This window comes from Microcaecilia unicolor, chromosome 12, assembly GCF_901765095.1.
Source record: "Microcaecilia unicolor chromosome 12, aMicUni1.1, whole genome shotgun sequence".
NCBI lineage: Eukaryota > Metazoa > Chordata > Amphibia > Gymnophiona > Siphonopidae > Microcaecilia > Microcaecilia unicolor.
In genome coordinates this window covers 51,061,594-51,077,705 of record NC_044042.1, presented here as the reverse complement: position 1 = coordinate 51,077,705, position 16,112 = coordinate 51,061,594, and the positions used below count along the sequence as shown (strand labels likewise).

General features: G+C 44.6%; 1 protein-coding gene across 2 annotated transcripts in view; it reads left to right on the top strand.

Annotated features, from left to right (window-relative positions):
* ZBTB44 (zinc finger and BTB domain containing 44) overlaps nucleotides 1-16,112 on the top strand; it is a 72,427-nt gene that overhangs the window by 36,082 nt on the left and 20,233 nt on the right. For both annotated transcript variants that reach the window (XM_030221285.1, XM_030221287.1), the window contains exon 3: nucleotides 7,724-7,808. In XM_030221285.1, coding sequence (XP_030077145.1) covers nucleotides 7,724-7,808 — 85 coding nt within the window. The remainder of the gene's footprint in view (nucleotides 1-7,723; nucleotides 7,809-16,112) is intronic.

Below are 16,112 nucleotides of genomic sequence, written 5' to 3'. Positions count from 1 at the left end.
TGGGGGGAAGAGGAGGACCCGAGATATTTCTCCTCAGAGGAGTCTACGGGCCTTCCCTCGGACCCCACGCCGTCACCGGAGAGGAAGCTCTCACCTCCTGAGAGTCTCTCCTTTGCCTCCTTTGTGCGGGATATGTCTATAAGCATTCCCTTTCCCGTGGTCTCTGTGGAAGAGCCGAGGGCCGAGATGCTCGAGGTCCTCGACTATCCATCACCACCTAGAGAGTCCTCCACGGTACCGCTGCACAATGTCCTGAAGGAGACGCTGCTCCGGAACTGGGTGCGACCATTAACTAATCCCACCATTCCCAAGAAAGCAGAGTCCCAGTACAGGATCCACTCTGACCCAGAGCTCATGCGGCCCCAGTTGCCCCATGACTCAGCGGTCGTGGATTCTGCTCTCAAGAGGGCACGGAGTTCGAGGGATACCGCCTCGGCGCCCCCGGGGCGGGAGTCTCGCACTCTGGACTCATTTGGGAGGAAGGCCTACCAGTCCTCCATGCTCGTGACCCGCATCCAATCGTACCTGCTCTATATGAGCATCCACATGCGGACCAATGTGCAACAGCTGGCGGACCTGGTCGATAAGCTCCCGCCGGAGCAGTCCAGGCCTTATCAGGAGGTGGTCAGGCAGCTGAAGGCGTGCAGAAAGTTCCTGTCCAGGGGGATTTTTGACACCTGTGACGTGGCATCTCGTGCTGCGGCCCAAGGTATAGTGATGCGCAGGCTCTCATGGCTGCGTGCCTCTGACCTGGACAACCGCACCCAGCAGAGACTGGCCGACGTCCCTTGCCGGGGGGATAACATTTTCGGTGAGAAGGTCGAGCAGATGGTGGACCAACTGCATCAGCGGGAAACCGCTCTCGACAAGCTCTCCCACCGGGCGCCTTCAGCACCCGCCCCCACGGGTGGGCGTTTTTCCCGGGCACGGCAGGCTGCACCCTATTCTTTTGCAAAGCGTAGGTACAACCAGCCGGCCCGAAGGCCTCGTCAGGCACAGGGACAGCCCCAGCGCGCTCGTTCTCGTCAACAGCGTGCGCCTAAGCAGCCCCCTGCGCCTCCACAGCAAAAGCCGGGGACGGGCTTTTGACTGGATCCACGGGAACATAGCCGCCCTACAAGTGTCCGTACCGGACGATCTGCCGGTCGGAGGGAGGTTAAATTTTTTTCACCAAAGGTGGCCTCTCATAACCTCCGACCAGTGGGTTCTCCAAATAGTGCGGTGCGGATACGCCCTGAATTTGGCCTCCCTGTCTCCAAATTGTCCTCCAGGAGCTCAGTCTTTCAGCTCCCATCACAAGCAGGTACTTGCAGAGGAACTCTCCGCCCTTCTCAGCGCCAATGCGGTCGAGCCCGTACCACCCGGGCAGGAAGGGCAGGGATTCTATTCCAGGTACTTCCTTGTGGAAAAGAAAACAGGGGGGATGCGTCCCATCCTAGACCTGAGAGGCCTGAACAAATTCCTGGTCAAAGAAAAGTTCAGGATGCTTTCCTTGGGCACCCTTCTGCCAATGATTCAGAAAAACGATTGGCTATGTTCCCTGGATTTAAAGGACGCATACACTCACATCCCGATACTGCCAGCTCACAGACAGTATCTCAGATTCCGCCTGGGCGCACGGCACTTTCAGTATTGTGTGCTGCCCTTTGGGCTCGCCTCTGCCCCACGAGTGTTTACAAAGTGCCTCGTGGTGGTAGCGGCCTACCTACGCAAGCTGGGAGTGCACGTGTTCCCATATCTCGACGATTGGCTGGTCAAGAACACCTCGGAGGCAGGAGCCCTCCGGTCCATGCAGTGCACTATTCAACTTCTGGAGCTGCTGGGGTTTGTGATAAATTACCCAAAGTCCCATCTCCAGCCAACTCAGTCTCTGGAATTCATAGGAGCGCTGCTGAATTCCCAGACGGCTCAGGCCTACCTTCCCGAAGCGAGGGCCACCAATCTCTTGGCCCTGGCTTCGCAGACCAGAGCGTCTCAGCAGATCACAGCTCGGCAGATGTTGAGACTTCTGGGTCATATGGCCTCCACAGTTCATGTGACTCCCATGGCTCGTCTTCACATGAGATCTGCTCAATGGACCCTAGCTTCCCAGTGGTTCCAAGCCACCGGGAATCTAGAAGATGTCATCCGCCTCTCCACCAGTTGTCGCACTTCACTGCTCTGGTGGACCATCCGGACCAATTTGACCCTGGGACGTCCATTCCAAGTTCCGCAGCCCACGAAAGTGCTGACGACGGATGCATCTCGCCTGGGGTGGGGAGCCCATGTCGATGGGCTCCACACTCAGGGTCTGTGGTCCCTCCAGGAAAAGGATCTGCAGATCAACCTCCTGGAGCTCCGAGCGATCTGGAACGCACTGAAGGCTTTCAGAGATCGGCTGTCCTGTCAAATTATCCAAATTCGGACAGACAATCAGGTTGCAATGTATTACGTCAACAAGCAGGGGGGCACCGGATCTCGCCCCCTGTGCCAGGAGGCCGTCGGGATGTGGCGTTGGGCGTGTCGGTTCGGCATGCTCCTCCAAGCCACATACCTGGCAGGCGTAAACAACAGTCTGGCCGACAGACTGAGCAGAGTCATGCAACCGCACGAGTGGTCGCTCCATGCCAGAGTGGTACGCAAGATCTTCCGAGCGTGGGGCACCCCCTCGGTGGACCTTTTCGCCTCTCAGACCAACCACAAGCTGCCTCTGTTCTGTTCCAGACTTCAGGCACACGGCAGGCTAGCGTCGGATGCCTTTCTCCTCCATTGGGGGACCGGCCTCCTGTATGCTTATCCTCCCATACCTTTGGTGGGGAAGACCTTACTGAAGCTCAAGCAAGACCGCGGCACCATGATTCTGATAGCGCCCTTTTGGCCCCGTCAGATCTGGTTCCCTCTTCTTCTGGAGTTGTCCTCCGAAGAACCGTGGAGATTGGAGTGTTTTCCGACTCTCATTTCGCAGAACGACGGAGCGTTGCTGCACCCCAACCTTCAGTCTCTGGCTCTCACGGCCTGGATGTTGAGGGCGTAGACTTCACTGCGTTGGGTCTGTCTGAGGGTGTCTCCCGGGTCTTGCTTGCCTCTAGGAAGGATTCCACTAAAAAGAGTTACTTTTTCAAGTGGAGGAGGTTTGTCGTGTGGTGTGAGAGCATGGCCCTAGAACCTCGTTCTTGCCCTGCACAGAACCTGCTTGAATACCTTCTGCACTTATCAGAGTCTGGCCTCAAGACCAACTCAGTAAGGAATCACCTTAGTGCGATTAGTGCTTACCATTATCGTGTGGAAGGTAAAGCCATCTCTGGAGAGCCTTTAGTCGTTCGATTCATGAGAGGCTTGCTTTTGTCAAAGCCCCCTATCAAGCCTCCTACTGTGTCATGGGATCTCAACGTCGTCCTCACCCAGCTGATGAAACCTCCTTTTGAGCCACTGAATACCTGCCATCTGAAGTACTTGACCTGGAAGGTCATTTTCCTGGTGGCAGTTACTTCCGCTCGTAGGGTCAGTGAGCTTCAAGCCCTAGTAGCTCATGCTCCATATACCAAATTTCATCACAACAGAGTAGTGCTCCGCACTCACCCAAAGTTCCTGCCGAAGGTGGTGTCGGAGTTCCATCTTAACCAGTCAATTGTCTTGCCAACATTCTTCCCCAGGCCGCATACCCGCCCTGCTGAACGTCAGTTGCACACATTGGACTGCAAGAGAGCATTGGCCTTCTACTTGGAGCGGACACAGCCCCACAGACAGTCCGCCCAATTGTTTATTTCTTTCGACCCTAACAGGCTAGGGGTCGCTGTCGGGAAACGCACCATCTCTAATTGGCTAGCAGATTGCATTTCCTTCACTTACGCCCAGGCTGGGCTGACTCTTGAGGGTCATGTCACGGCTCATAGTGTCAGAGCCATGGCAGCGTCGGTGGCCCACTTGAAGTCAGCCACTATTGAAGAGATCTGCAAGGCTGCGACGTGGTCATCTGTCCACACATTCACATCTCATTACTGCCTCCAGCAGGATACCCGACGCGACAGTCGGTTCGGGCAGTCGGTGCTGCAGAATCTGTTTGGGGTGTAAATCCAACTCCACCCTCCAGGACCCGAATTTATTCTGGTCAGGCTGCACTCTCAGTTAGTTGTTCTTCGTAGGTCAATTTCTGTTGTACCCTCGCCGTTGCGAGGTTCAATTGACCTGGGTTATTGTTTTGAGTGAGCCTGAGAGCTAGGGATACCCCAGTCGTGAGAACAAGCAGCCTGCTTGTCCTCGGAGAAAGGGTATGATACATACCTGTAGCAGTTGTTCTCCGAGGACAGCAGGCTGATTGTTCTCACCTTCCCTCCCTCCTCCCCTTTGGAGTTGTGTTTCATACTTTATTGCTTGTCATTCAACTGGCGGGAGCGGTCGCGCACGGGCGGGAAGACGGCCGCGCATGCGCGGTGGGCGTGCCCTGCGTGCCGACCGTCCCGCGAAGCTTTTTCCGGTTGGTGGGGGCTGCCGCGGACGTCAACCCAGTCGTGAGAACAATCAGCCTGCTGTCCTCGGAGAACAACTGCTACAGGTATGTATCATACCCTTTATCTCCCCATGGCCATCAAATGGAAGAATTCTGCACAAAGTAGCACGTTGCCCATGTTTGGTGCTTGTGATCACCTTGGACCTCAGTGGCACTATTATGCAGTCCTGGTTCGTCTAGTGTTTGAGCTTCTGCTCCCTCTTCCCAAGCCTAAACCCAAAACAGCTGTGTTTAGGCGGTATGCCTGCATCAAGGGTCAGGAACTCTCATTGTTTCAAAGTGGGATAAATCTGCAGTAGAGACTTGCAAGGGAATGATTCCCGTGGGGACGAAAACAGTTCTGCGGGGTTCCCTGTTAGGATGGAAACCATTCCTGCGGGGTTCCCGTGGGGATGGAAACAATTCCTGCGAGGTTCCTGTGAAAATGTATGCTGCACTTTTGCCAGCCTGTCACTTTCCGAGTACAAAGTTCTTTGAGTGTTGTCTCCTCCTCCTCCTTGCTTTAACAGCACATATGCAGAAAGTCTCCATTAAGGAGGTGGTAGAGGCACAAATGGTGATGGAATTCCAAAAGGCATGGGATGAACACAGAGGATCTACAGATAATAGAAGTTATAAAAAACCTAAACTTAAATGACTGCATGTGTGTGAATGTGTCAAGTGACGCTTAGATGGTGAGTCAGGCTGTGATGAATTAGGGCCGATACCGGGCAGACTTGGATGGTCTCTGTCTCATATATGGCAATCTGGTTTAGGACTTAGCCAGCAACTTTAGTGGCTAGAACATGAGGAGAGTGCTGGACAGACTTTTACGGTCTGTTTCCCGCAAATGAGAAGATAAATAGGCTGCAGTGGGCTTCTGGAAGATTGGAGGGTGGCCAATGTAATGCCAATTTTTGAAAAAGGTTCCAGAGGTGATCTGGGAAATTATAGACCGGTGAGCCTGGTGTCGTGCAAAATGGTAGACACTATTATAAAGAACAAAATTATTGAGCATATTCAAAAGCATGGATTAATGAGACAAAGCTTAATGGGACAAAGCCAACATGGATTTAGTGAAGAGAAATCTTGCCTCACCAATCTATTACCTTTCTTTGAAGGGGTGAACAAACATGTGGATAAAGATGTCAGTTGATATTGTGTATATGGATTTTCAAAAGGCATTTGACAAAGTACCTCATGAAAGACTACAGAGGAAATTGGAAAGTCATGGGATAGGAGGTAGTGTCCTATTGTGGAGAAAAATTGGTTAAAAGATAGAAAGCAGAGAGTAGGGTTAAATGGTCAGTATTCTCAGTGGAGAAAGGTAGATAGTGAGGTTCCTCAGGGGTCTGTGCTGAGACCGCTGCTTTTTAACATATTTATAAATGATCTAGAGATTGGAGTAAATAGTGAGGTAATTAAATTTGCTGATGACACAAAAATTGTTCAAAGTTAAATTGCAAGAGGATTGTGAAAAAATTACAAGAGGACCTTATGAGACTGGGAGACTGGGCATCTAAATTTCAGGTGATGTTTAATGTGAGCAAGTGCAAAGTGATGCATGTGGGAAAGAGGAACCCAAATTATAGTTATGTAAATCAAGGTTCCACATTAGGAGTCACCGACTGGGAAAGAGATCTAGGTGTCATCGTTGATGATAGGTTGAAACCCTCTGCTCAGTGTGCAGCAGCCACTAAGAAAGCAAATAGAATATTAGGTATTATTAGGAAAGGAATGGAAAACAAAAATGAGGACATTATAATGCCTTTGTATCACTCCATGGTTCGACTGCACCTCGAATATTGTGTTCGATTTTGGTCGCCGCATCTAAAAAAAATATATAGTGGAATTAGAAAAGGTACAGAGAAGAACGACGAAAATGACCTCTACAGAAATGGGGGGAAAGGGCAATAACTGAAAAACTGTGTATACTAATGCCCCTAGTATGGGAAACAAATTTCTGGATCTAGAGGCTGGCTTGGATTTAGTGATGGTCGCAAAGACTTGGTTCACTGAGCACCATGACTGGGATATAGGTAGTGATTGGGAGGGAAAAAAGAAACCCCCAGATTGTCATCTAAATTTGCTGTCTAATAGTGTAATTTCAGCAAATGAGTGTAGTTTTGTTCAAAAATAAATATCAAGCAACACTTTGCATAATTGATGCCAGAGCTCACTCACTTTTTCTGCCATTCAAAAGTGTCATCAGTGTGATGTGATATTGTATACACTAACTAGGTTTGGTAGTTGTATTGCTGTGGTTTTTTCCTGCTTATTGAGTGAGAAAGCTAAGTTGCTTACCTATAAAGGTGAATATTTGTAGACAATAAGATAATGGAGGAGTGGCCTAGTGGTTAGGGTGGTGGACTTTGGTCCTGGGGAACTGAGGAACTGAGTTCAATTCCCACTTCAGGCACAGGCAGCTCCTTGTGACTCTGGGCAAGTCACTTAACCCTCCATTGCCCCATGTAAGCCTTATTGAGCCTGCCATGAGTGGGAAAGCGCGGGGTACAAATATAAATAAATAATAAGCAGCCACTCTTTCCTACCTGTCTACCCTTTTGGAAGTTAGATGTTCCTGTTGTTGTCCTATGCTGACAAGGTTTATATAGTGGCAGTTGCATGGAAAGACTCGTGTATACTTACAGAATCCTTGGTTTTTGGAGCTTCTGTTAAACAAGTCCTTATCGACAGATGATGCTATCCGCTTGTATTGCTGATTTATTCTTCTTTTTGGAAATCTTCCATTACAGGTAAGCAACTTTGCTTTTCTCTTTTTATACTTTCACTAGAGTTTATATCTTTGATATCCTTACTATTTTGTTATAGTCATGTAATGTGTCTCTGGTTTTATATTCATAAAGACCTGGCATGTTAGTCCTGGCTTTCCGTGCCCTTTTTCAGAGCTTTTTATGTTAAGGAACTCCTAAAATGGTTTAACTCGGAGCCTTAAAAAATAGAATAGCAGGACAGTCTCTTCTGTTCTTTAGTACTTCAGTTGGCTGTTTCTGTTCCATGTATAGCCTCTTCCCCCTTTTGGTGTTTTAAAATGTTGTGCTTGATACAACTTGAACACCACAGGATGAGTAGTGTTCATAATTTATTGATGTCTTTAATAGGAACTGACAAAACCACTTTAAGAGATACGAGAGATGTTCAGTTGCATGGTTGCAAGCATATTTACTTGAATGATGCTTAGAAAATATGTGGTCCTGTCTGTCTTCTTTTTCCCTCCCCCCCCCTTCCTTGATGCAGGCTCAATAGATGAAGGGGTCACTGAGGGTTTACCTACGCTGCAAAGCACTTCAAGCACAACTGTTCATGCAGACGACGATGATCGGTATGTACCAGTGTAGTGTGCAAACTGTCCCTCAACAAGTACCATACTATAATTAACTCTCAGTTAATCATAGTATGGCACTTCTACAGTTTAAAATGTGTAGCCTTCATCAGCAACATATTCCTAGTCTGAAAGCAAAAATGAAAATTTAGGATCTGACAGTTGATTTAAGTCTGAAATGTTGAATTAGCTTGCATCTTATATCTCCTCAGTTTACATATATGCACTTCACATTTCACATTCGATTCTTGCTGTTCAGTAACTGCTTAAAATAGGCTTGTTCGTGGTATTGAACATTTGTACTTCACTGACTTTTGGATACCGTATAGATTTTTTTTTTTTTAAACAGTCTTAACTCCTCTCACTACTGTGGCTTAGTATCCATGTACAATGAAAAAACATTGTCACCTTTTAAAAATCCATGCTGTGGCTTGGGAAGGCTCTCTTGTTCATCTTGACTGATATAAATGCTTTTGATGTACATGCCCAGAATTACAATAAGTTTGAATAGAACAGAATTCCTTTTGGGTATTGTTGGATGTTTTACAGTATTGAGCAGATTTACGGAAGTCCATAAAGATAGGACCCTTGACACAGGCATCCAGCCGAAACATAGGCTATGTTGGGTCCTATCAATAAATTTTTGCTTCCTCCACTCCAGAGCTCCCATCTCTGTTCCCGTCTGGGCCCACTTCACTGCATCTGCTGTGGGATTTAAACCTGTGTCCCTTTGTTTACAGTCCAGTGCACTAAACAATAGGCTACTCCTCTGTTCCGCAAGGATGTCTGTGTGGCAGTTTTCATAAGAATGCTGTCAGATAGATGTCCCTGTGCCTTGTTTTTTCCCTGTTTATAATTTAAAAGTTTCAGTTTGTAAAATGGTTGTTCAGGATGGACGTCTCCAACGTAAGGGTATCCTTCTCGCATATTTTTGAACAGGAAATCTGGATATCTTTCTGGTTCAAAAATTGTTGTGAGATGGACGCTTTTTATGGACATTATGAGCAGGACGTCCCAATTCTGACTTGGATGTTCTTTCAAAAATGCCCCTTCATGTCTAAAAAGTATACACATAGTTTTCTCTGTTGAGGCTATTACCGCATTTTCAAAAATAATGTGTACATGCACTTAACATTTGTACCTGCCCATTAGTACACACACTTTTTACAGTTCAAATTTACAAAAATATGTGCTCAAGTGAAAACTCCCTAATCCCATTTCCAGAAGCGCCTCCGTTCAGTCCAAGTAAATTTATATGTATGCAGTTTTACCTGTACATAAGGTAGACCGTTTTATAAAGCCTGTTTTTCTTATGTTAAGCACAGTTTTTCACTTTTAAAAATTACTCTTTGTATTCTTTCAGCAGCTTTGCAAAATGTGGACATATGCAGAACTTGTTCAGTTTTTCTAGTAAAATTATTATTATTTTTTTTTTTTTTATTTTAGGCAGTGATTTTGTTTGAATTCCTTGCATTTATGTAGCATGTGTTTTTTTTTTCACACATGGGTAGCACAATCAGACTGTGTTAATCTGCATGTTTGATTATAAATAGATCTTCTGATTTTCATTATAACCAGAGTAGAGAGATGTGGTGGCCGTGTTAGTCCTTTTTTTAAAGGTAATCAATAGAAACAGAATAAAATAAAACATGGAAAAGAAAGTAAAATGATACCTTTTTTATTGGACTAATTTAATACATTTTTTGATTAGCTTTCGAAGGTAGCCCTTTGATCAGAAATAAGCAAATGTTGAAAGATGGCAGTATATATAAGTGAAATGCTTTGATGTTTCACTTACATTTATTTATTTATTGCATTTGTATCCCACATTTTCCCACTGTATGGCAGGTTCAATGTGGCATACATATTGCTAAAAAGGCGGTTACAAAATTTAGATTTGTAGAAGTCTAGTACATAATATAGAAGTACAGTAAACGATTAGGTTGATATATTAGCATATTGCGAGAGAGGTTAATATTATTGTTTTCCATTTCTGAACTTTTCGTGATGTATGGTGGTGTGGGATTAGGCAGATTCAGGGGGCAAAGACTTCTTGAAAAGATGTTTTCAGGTTTTTTCTGAATTGTAGGTAGTTTTCTGTGAGTTTCAGGTCTTTGGGTAGTGAGTTCCAAAGTTATATATACTGTCATCTATCAACATTTGCTTATTTCTGATATAACGAAGAAGGGCTACTACCTTCGAAAGCTAATCAAAAAATGTATTGTTAGTCCAATAAAAAAGGTATCATATTTTTCATGTTTTATTTTCTATTTCTACTGATTACCATTATAACCAGAAAACTCCAATAAAACACCCCATTGTATAATTTTGCTTTTTATAGTTACCATTGAAGACCCCTGAAAACTACTTTTCTCACAAGATTTGAGATGATGGGCTAGCACAGGAGTTCTGCCCCATGTATGCTTACTAAGAGCAGCACAATGAAAATTGAAATATGCAAATATATTTCCTCATGCAGTACAGTGATGGAGATAAGTTCTTCATGTCACAGGATAATGCAGACACACTTGGGTAGCCTTCTCTGCAGGTTGTCTACCCGGACGCGCTCTCTCTCTCTCTCTCTCTCTTGCTTGTTTGATCAACTACAGCAGCCAGTAGGGCATAGAGATCACCTTCCTGCTCAGAGACACACAATTCTGCACTTCAGTTCTTATTTTTCTGCGTCACGCAACAGATGTTGTTCTCAACCAGGAAAGAAAAGCTGAATCCATTTCTTCTTCTTAAAAATGGAGCAGAGCTGTACCAAAGGGCCAAATCCTCCTCTCTGGCAAAACCTATGGGGCCTCCTGGGATTACCAGAGGCTTCTGGGACCGAGCCGTCCCCTCAGGGGACTCCTTCATGGGCTCTAACTCACAGCACGAGTATGTCAAAAGCAGAACACTTCCTCAGACACCAAAAACAGCCGCTTTTCACTTCACCTTCAGCTGTGAAGACGGCACAGGCAGGACTTAAATCGCCAAATGCCAGTACACCATCTAAGTGGTCTTGGATCTCCACCACTAATGGTACAGGCTTCCTGCATTTCTCAGCCACCAGCAACAAAGGCAAAGAAAGTAAGTAAATCAAGCCATTGCTCTAGATATTTTATATCTAGTCCTTAATGGAATGCAGGGCATGGTACAAGAGGTAACAGTGTTGGACCTGCTGGGAAACAGTGATCATAACATGATCAAATTTGAGCTGATAAGAAAATCTATTGTGGCAGCATTTCATTTTCGAAAGGGTGACTATGACAAAATAAGTTAATGTTTAAAAAGAAGCTAAAAGGATTGGCCACAAAGGTTAGGACGATCAAGCATGGGCATTGTTTGAAAATACCATTGAGGAAGCCCAGACCAGATATATTCCACGTATTAACAAAAGTGGAAAGAAGAGCAAACAGCCAGCATGGTTAAAAGGTGAACTGAAAGAGGCTATTAGAGCTAAAAGAACATCCTTCAAAAAGTGGAAAAAGGATCTGAATAAAGACAAGAAGCAATATAAGCACTGTCAAGCTAGATGCAAAGCATTGATAAAGCTAAAAAGAATATGGAGAAAAACTTGCCAAGTAGACAGAAACTCATAGTAACACCTTTTGCAGGTATCTCAGAAGCAGAAAGCCTGTGAGGGAATCCATGGGACCGTTAGATCATGAAGGAGCAAAAAGGCCACTCGGAGGACAAGTCTATAGCAGAGAGAGTAAATGAATTCTTTGCTTTGGGTCTTTACTGAAGAAGATGCAAGAGATCTTCCTGTAGCAGAAATGGTTTTCAAGGATGAAGATGTAGAGGATCTGAAAGAAATCTCAGCAAGCCTGGAAGATGTACTGAGCCAAATCAACAAGTTAGAGTGATAAATCATCTGGACCAGATGGCATACACCCCAGGGTACTGAAATAATTGAAGCATGAAATTGCTGACCTGCTGTTAAAATTGTCCGTAGTACCGGAAAATTGGAGGGTGGCCAATGTAATGCCGATTTTTTTTTTTTTTTTAAAGAAGAGTTCCAGGAGTGGAGGAGTGGCCTAGTGGTTAGGGTGGTGGACTTTGGTCCTGGGGAACTGAATTTGATTCCCACTTTAAGCGCAGGCAGCTCCTTGTGACTCTGGGCAAGTCACTTAACCCTCTATTGCCCCATGTAAGCCGCATTGAGCCTGCCATGAGTGGGAAAGCGCGGGGTACAAATGTAACAAAACAAAAAAAAAAAATCTGGGAAATTACAGACCAGTAAGCCTGACTTCAGTGCCTGGGAAAATAGTGGAAACTATTATAAGGAATAAAATTACTGAACACCTAGACAAACATAGTTTAATGGGACAGAGTCAGTGTGAGTTCAGCCAAGGGAAGTCTTGCCTCACCAATTTGCTTCATTTCTTTGAATAAACGTGGATAAAGGTGAGCCGGTTGATGTAGTTTATCTAGATTTTCAGAAAGCTTATGACAAAGTTCCTCATGGTAGACTCCTAAGAAAATTAAAAAGTCATGGGATAGGAAGCAATGACCCTTCTGTGGATTAGGAATTGGTAATTGGACAGAAAACAGAGAATAGGGTTAAATGACCATTTTTCTCAATGAAGGAAGGTGACTAGTGCAGTGCCGCAGGGGTCTGTATTGGGACCATTGCTATTTAACATATTTATAAATGATCTGGAAATCAGAACGACGAGTGAGGTGATTAAATTTGCAGATTACACAAAACTATTCAGAGTTGTCAAAACACATGCGATTGTGAAAAATTGCAGGAAGGCCTTAGGAAACTGGAAGACTGGGCATCTGAATGACAAATTTAATTTAATGTGGAGTAATGCAACGTGATGCACATTGGAAAGAATAATCCAAATCAAAGTTACCTGATGCTGGGGTCCACCTTAGGAGTCAGCACTCAGGAACAAGATCTAGTTGTCATTGTAGACAGTACATTATAATCTTCTTCCCAGTATGTGGTGGCGGCGGCCAAAAAAGCAAAGAGGGTGCTAGGAATTATTAGGAAAGGGATGCAAAATAAGACCAAGAATATTATAATACTTCTATATCACTCCATGGTGCGACCTCACCTTGAGTATTGCATTCAATTCTGGTCACCATAGCTCAAGAAAGATATAGCAGAATAAGAAAAGGTTCAAAGAAGAGCGACCAAAATGATAAAGGGGATGGAACTCCTCCCATTTGAGTGTAGGCTAAAAAGGTTAGGGCTCTTCAGCTTGCAAAAGAGATGGCTGAGGGGGGTTATGATTGAGGTCTATAAAATCCTGAGTGGTGTAGAACAGGTAAAAATTAATTTTTCACTCTTTCAAAAAGTACAAAGACTAGGGGACACCAAATAGAAAAAAAATATTTTTTCACTCAAAGAATAGTTAAGCTCTGGAACTCGCTTCCAGAGGATGTGGTAACAGCGTTTAGCATATCTGGTTTTAAAAAAGGTTTGCACAAGTTTGGAGGAAAAGCCCATAGTGTGTTGAGATGGACATGGAGAAGCCACTGCTTGCCTCGGGGTTGCTAGCATGAAATGTTGTTACTAATTGGGTTTCTGCCATGTACTTGTGACCTGGATTGGCCACTGTTGGAAGCAGGATACTGGGCTAGATGGACCATTGGTCTGACCCATTATAGCTGTTCTTATGTTCTTATGAGGTTTCTGCTTCATTGACTTCAACTCCAAGGCCACAGCTCCCCCCTCAGGAAACTCCTATTATGCCTATAGTCAGCTCCGGTCTACTCAGGATGCTGCTTCCATTCTACTACAACTTTTTCAGAAAGTTTTACATCAACCATCTCCAACTTTGTTTTTGGCTCAACCTAATTTTCATTCTGTACCTTTTCCGGTGCCTCATACTCCCTTGCCAGCACTTTAAAACTAAGAAGACCCTCACCAACAGCACAGCAATGGCCACACTCTTTGCTAGTGCCTATTGAAGAGTTTTCTTCACAGGAAGAACCCTCTGCACACCCTTTCCAGACTCACTTTCTACTTCATCTAACAAACCACAGGAAACAGACACAGTAGAATTGGATACCTCTCCAGAGAATCTTATTTACGATAAATTTATACAAGAATTGTTAAAGAAGTTGGTATTAGTAACAGAAGCAACAGCCATGAATAAAAAAGAATTTCAGAGCTTACGAAAAGCAGTAGACTCTCCCTCAGGACCAATTGCCGCTCCTATTCACTCCATCTTGCAGGGTCTGCAGGCAAAAATCTGGTAGAATCCCTAGTCTCAACAACCTGTCTCCGAACATCTTGATAAGTACATAAGCATAAGTACATAAGCACTGCCACGCTGGGAAAAGACCAAAGGTCCATCAAGTCCAGCACTCCGTCTCTGACAGCGGCCAATCCAGGCCCCAAGAACCTGGCAAAACCCCAAAATTTAATAACGATCAATGGACTTTTCCTTCAGGAATCTGTCCAGACCCCCTTTAAACTCAGCAAGGCCAGCTGCTATCACCACCTTCTCTGGCAATGAGTTCCAGAGTCTAATCACGCGCTGAGTAAAGAAAAATTTCTCCAATTTGTTTTAAACCTACCACATTCTAATTTCATCTTGTGTCCCCTGGTTCTATTATTGTTAGAAAGCGTAAACAAACGCTTCACATCTGTCCTCTGTACCCCACTCATTATTTTGTACACCTCTATCATATCACCCCTCAGCCGCCTTTTCTCCAGGCTAAAGAGTCCTAGCCTTCTTAACTTCTCCTCATAAGGTAGTCATCCCATCCCTTTTATCATTTTTGTCGCCTTTCTCTGCACCTTCTCCAATTCCTGTATATCTTTTTTGAGATGAGGCGACCAGAACTGAACACAATACTCCAGGTGCAGTCGCACCATGGAGCGATATAACGGCATTATAAAATCCTCATGCTTGTTTTCCATCCCTTTTCTAATAATTCTCAACATTCTGTTCGCCTTCTTAGCCGCCGCAGCACATTGAGCAGAAGATTTCAACGTCCTATCCATGATGACTCCCAGATCCCTTTCTCGGTCCGTAACTCCTAAAGCGGAACCTTGCATGACATTGCCGTAATTCGGGTTCCTCCTTCCCTCGTGCATCACTTTGCCAAATACAAGGTTCAGCCCACACCAGGACATGAGAAGACTCAGTTCTCTCATCATTCCATGGTGTTTGAGGCTGTAATAAATCTAAATCTTTAAAGTTTCATCCTCTCTACCCCCATGGAAGGAACCCAAGACTCTGGATGCAGTAGGTAGGAAAGTTTATTCAGCTGCCATGCAATCCTCAAGAATAACAGCTGACCAGCTACAATATTGCAATATCAACATTCTAAACTTTATACTGCATTGCAAGCCATCTCTGCACCTCTCCCAGAACTACTCACCAGCTTCTTAAATGTAATGGAAGAAATCACTTCATTTAATCAAATACTTATGACCTTTATGACACAACTTCATGCCTAGGGGCGGTAGCCATTGCTGCAAGAGTATAGCCTGGTTACGAGGTTCAAGACTCAGAAATGACCTCCATGATCGACTAGCAAATGCCCCATGTTTGGGCAACAATCTCTTCGGTTATAAGGTGAAAGATGCAGTAACACAGATTAAGGAAGATCGCTCCACATTTAGAGTTCTCTAACTCTCCCTTCATCTTACAAAAGGTGGTCTTCAACATCTTTTAGAAAAGCTTGTTCGTATCAACCTTCTTACAGGAAAAGGTTTCAACCTTATTCACGCCAACAGGAATCCAGACCTTCGCGACAGACTTTTATATCAAAGACCAAGAGAAAGGAAAACTCCATCTTCCTCCAACACTTTGTCTACAAAGTCCACTCTGAATTTTTGGCACTTTACCCATACTGGGCCACATTCATTTCTTTGTCCAAAGCTGGCAGAACATTACCACAGACCAATGGGTTATCACTCTAATAAAATATGGATACAAGATAAATTTTATCAAAACTCCTTCTCCATCCCTCCCTGTAGTCAGTGAACCTACAACCCATCATTCTGCCATACTATTAGTGGAAATTCAGTCTCTTCTATCAGCCCAAGCAATAGAATTTATGAATCCTTCCACCATTTCCCAAGGATTTTACTCCCTTTATTTCCTAATTCTGAAGAAATTGGGAGGTCTAAAACCCATTCTTGACCTAAGGTCACTGAACACATTTGTCAAAAAATAAAAATTCAGAGTGCAGTCTCTACAGACAATTCTGCCTCTCATTTCTCAAAATTATTGGTTAACAACACTAGATCTGAAGGATGCCTATGCTCACATTCCCATTCACCCATCACATTTGAAGTATCTTCGCTTCACATTCCAAAATCTACATTTTCAATACAGATTCTTC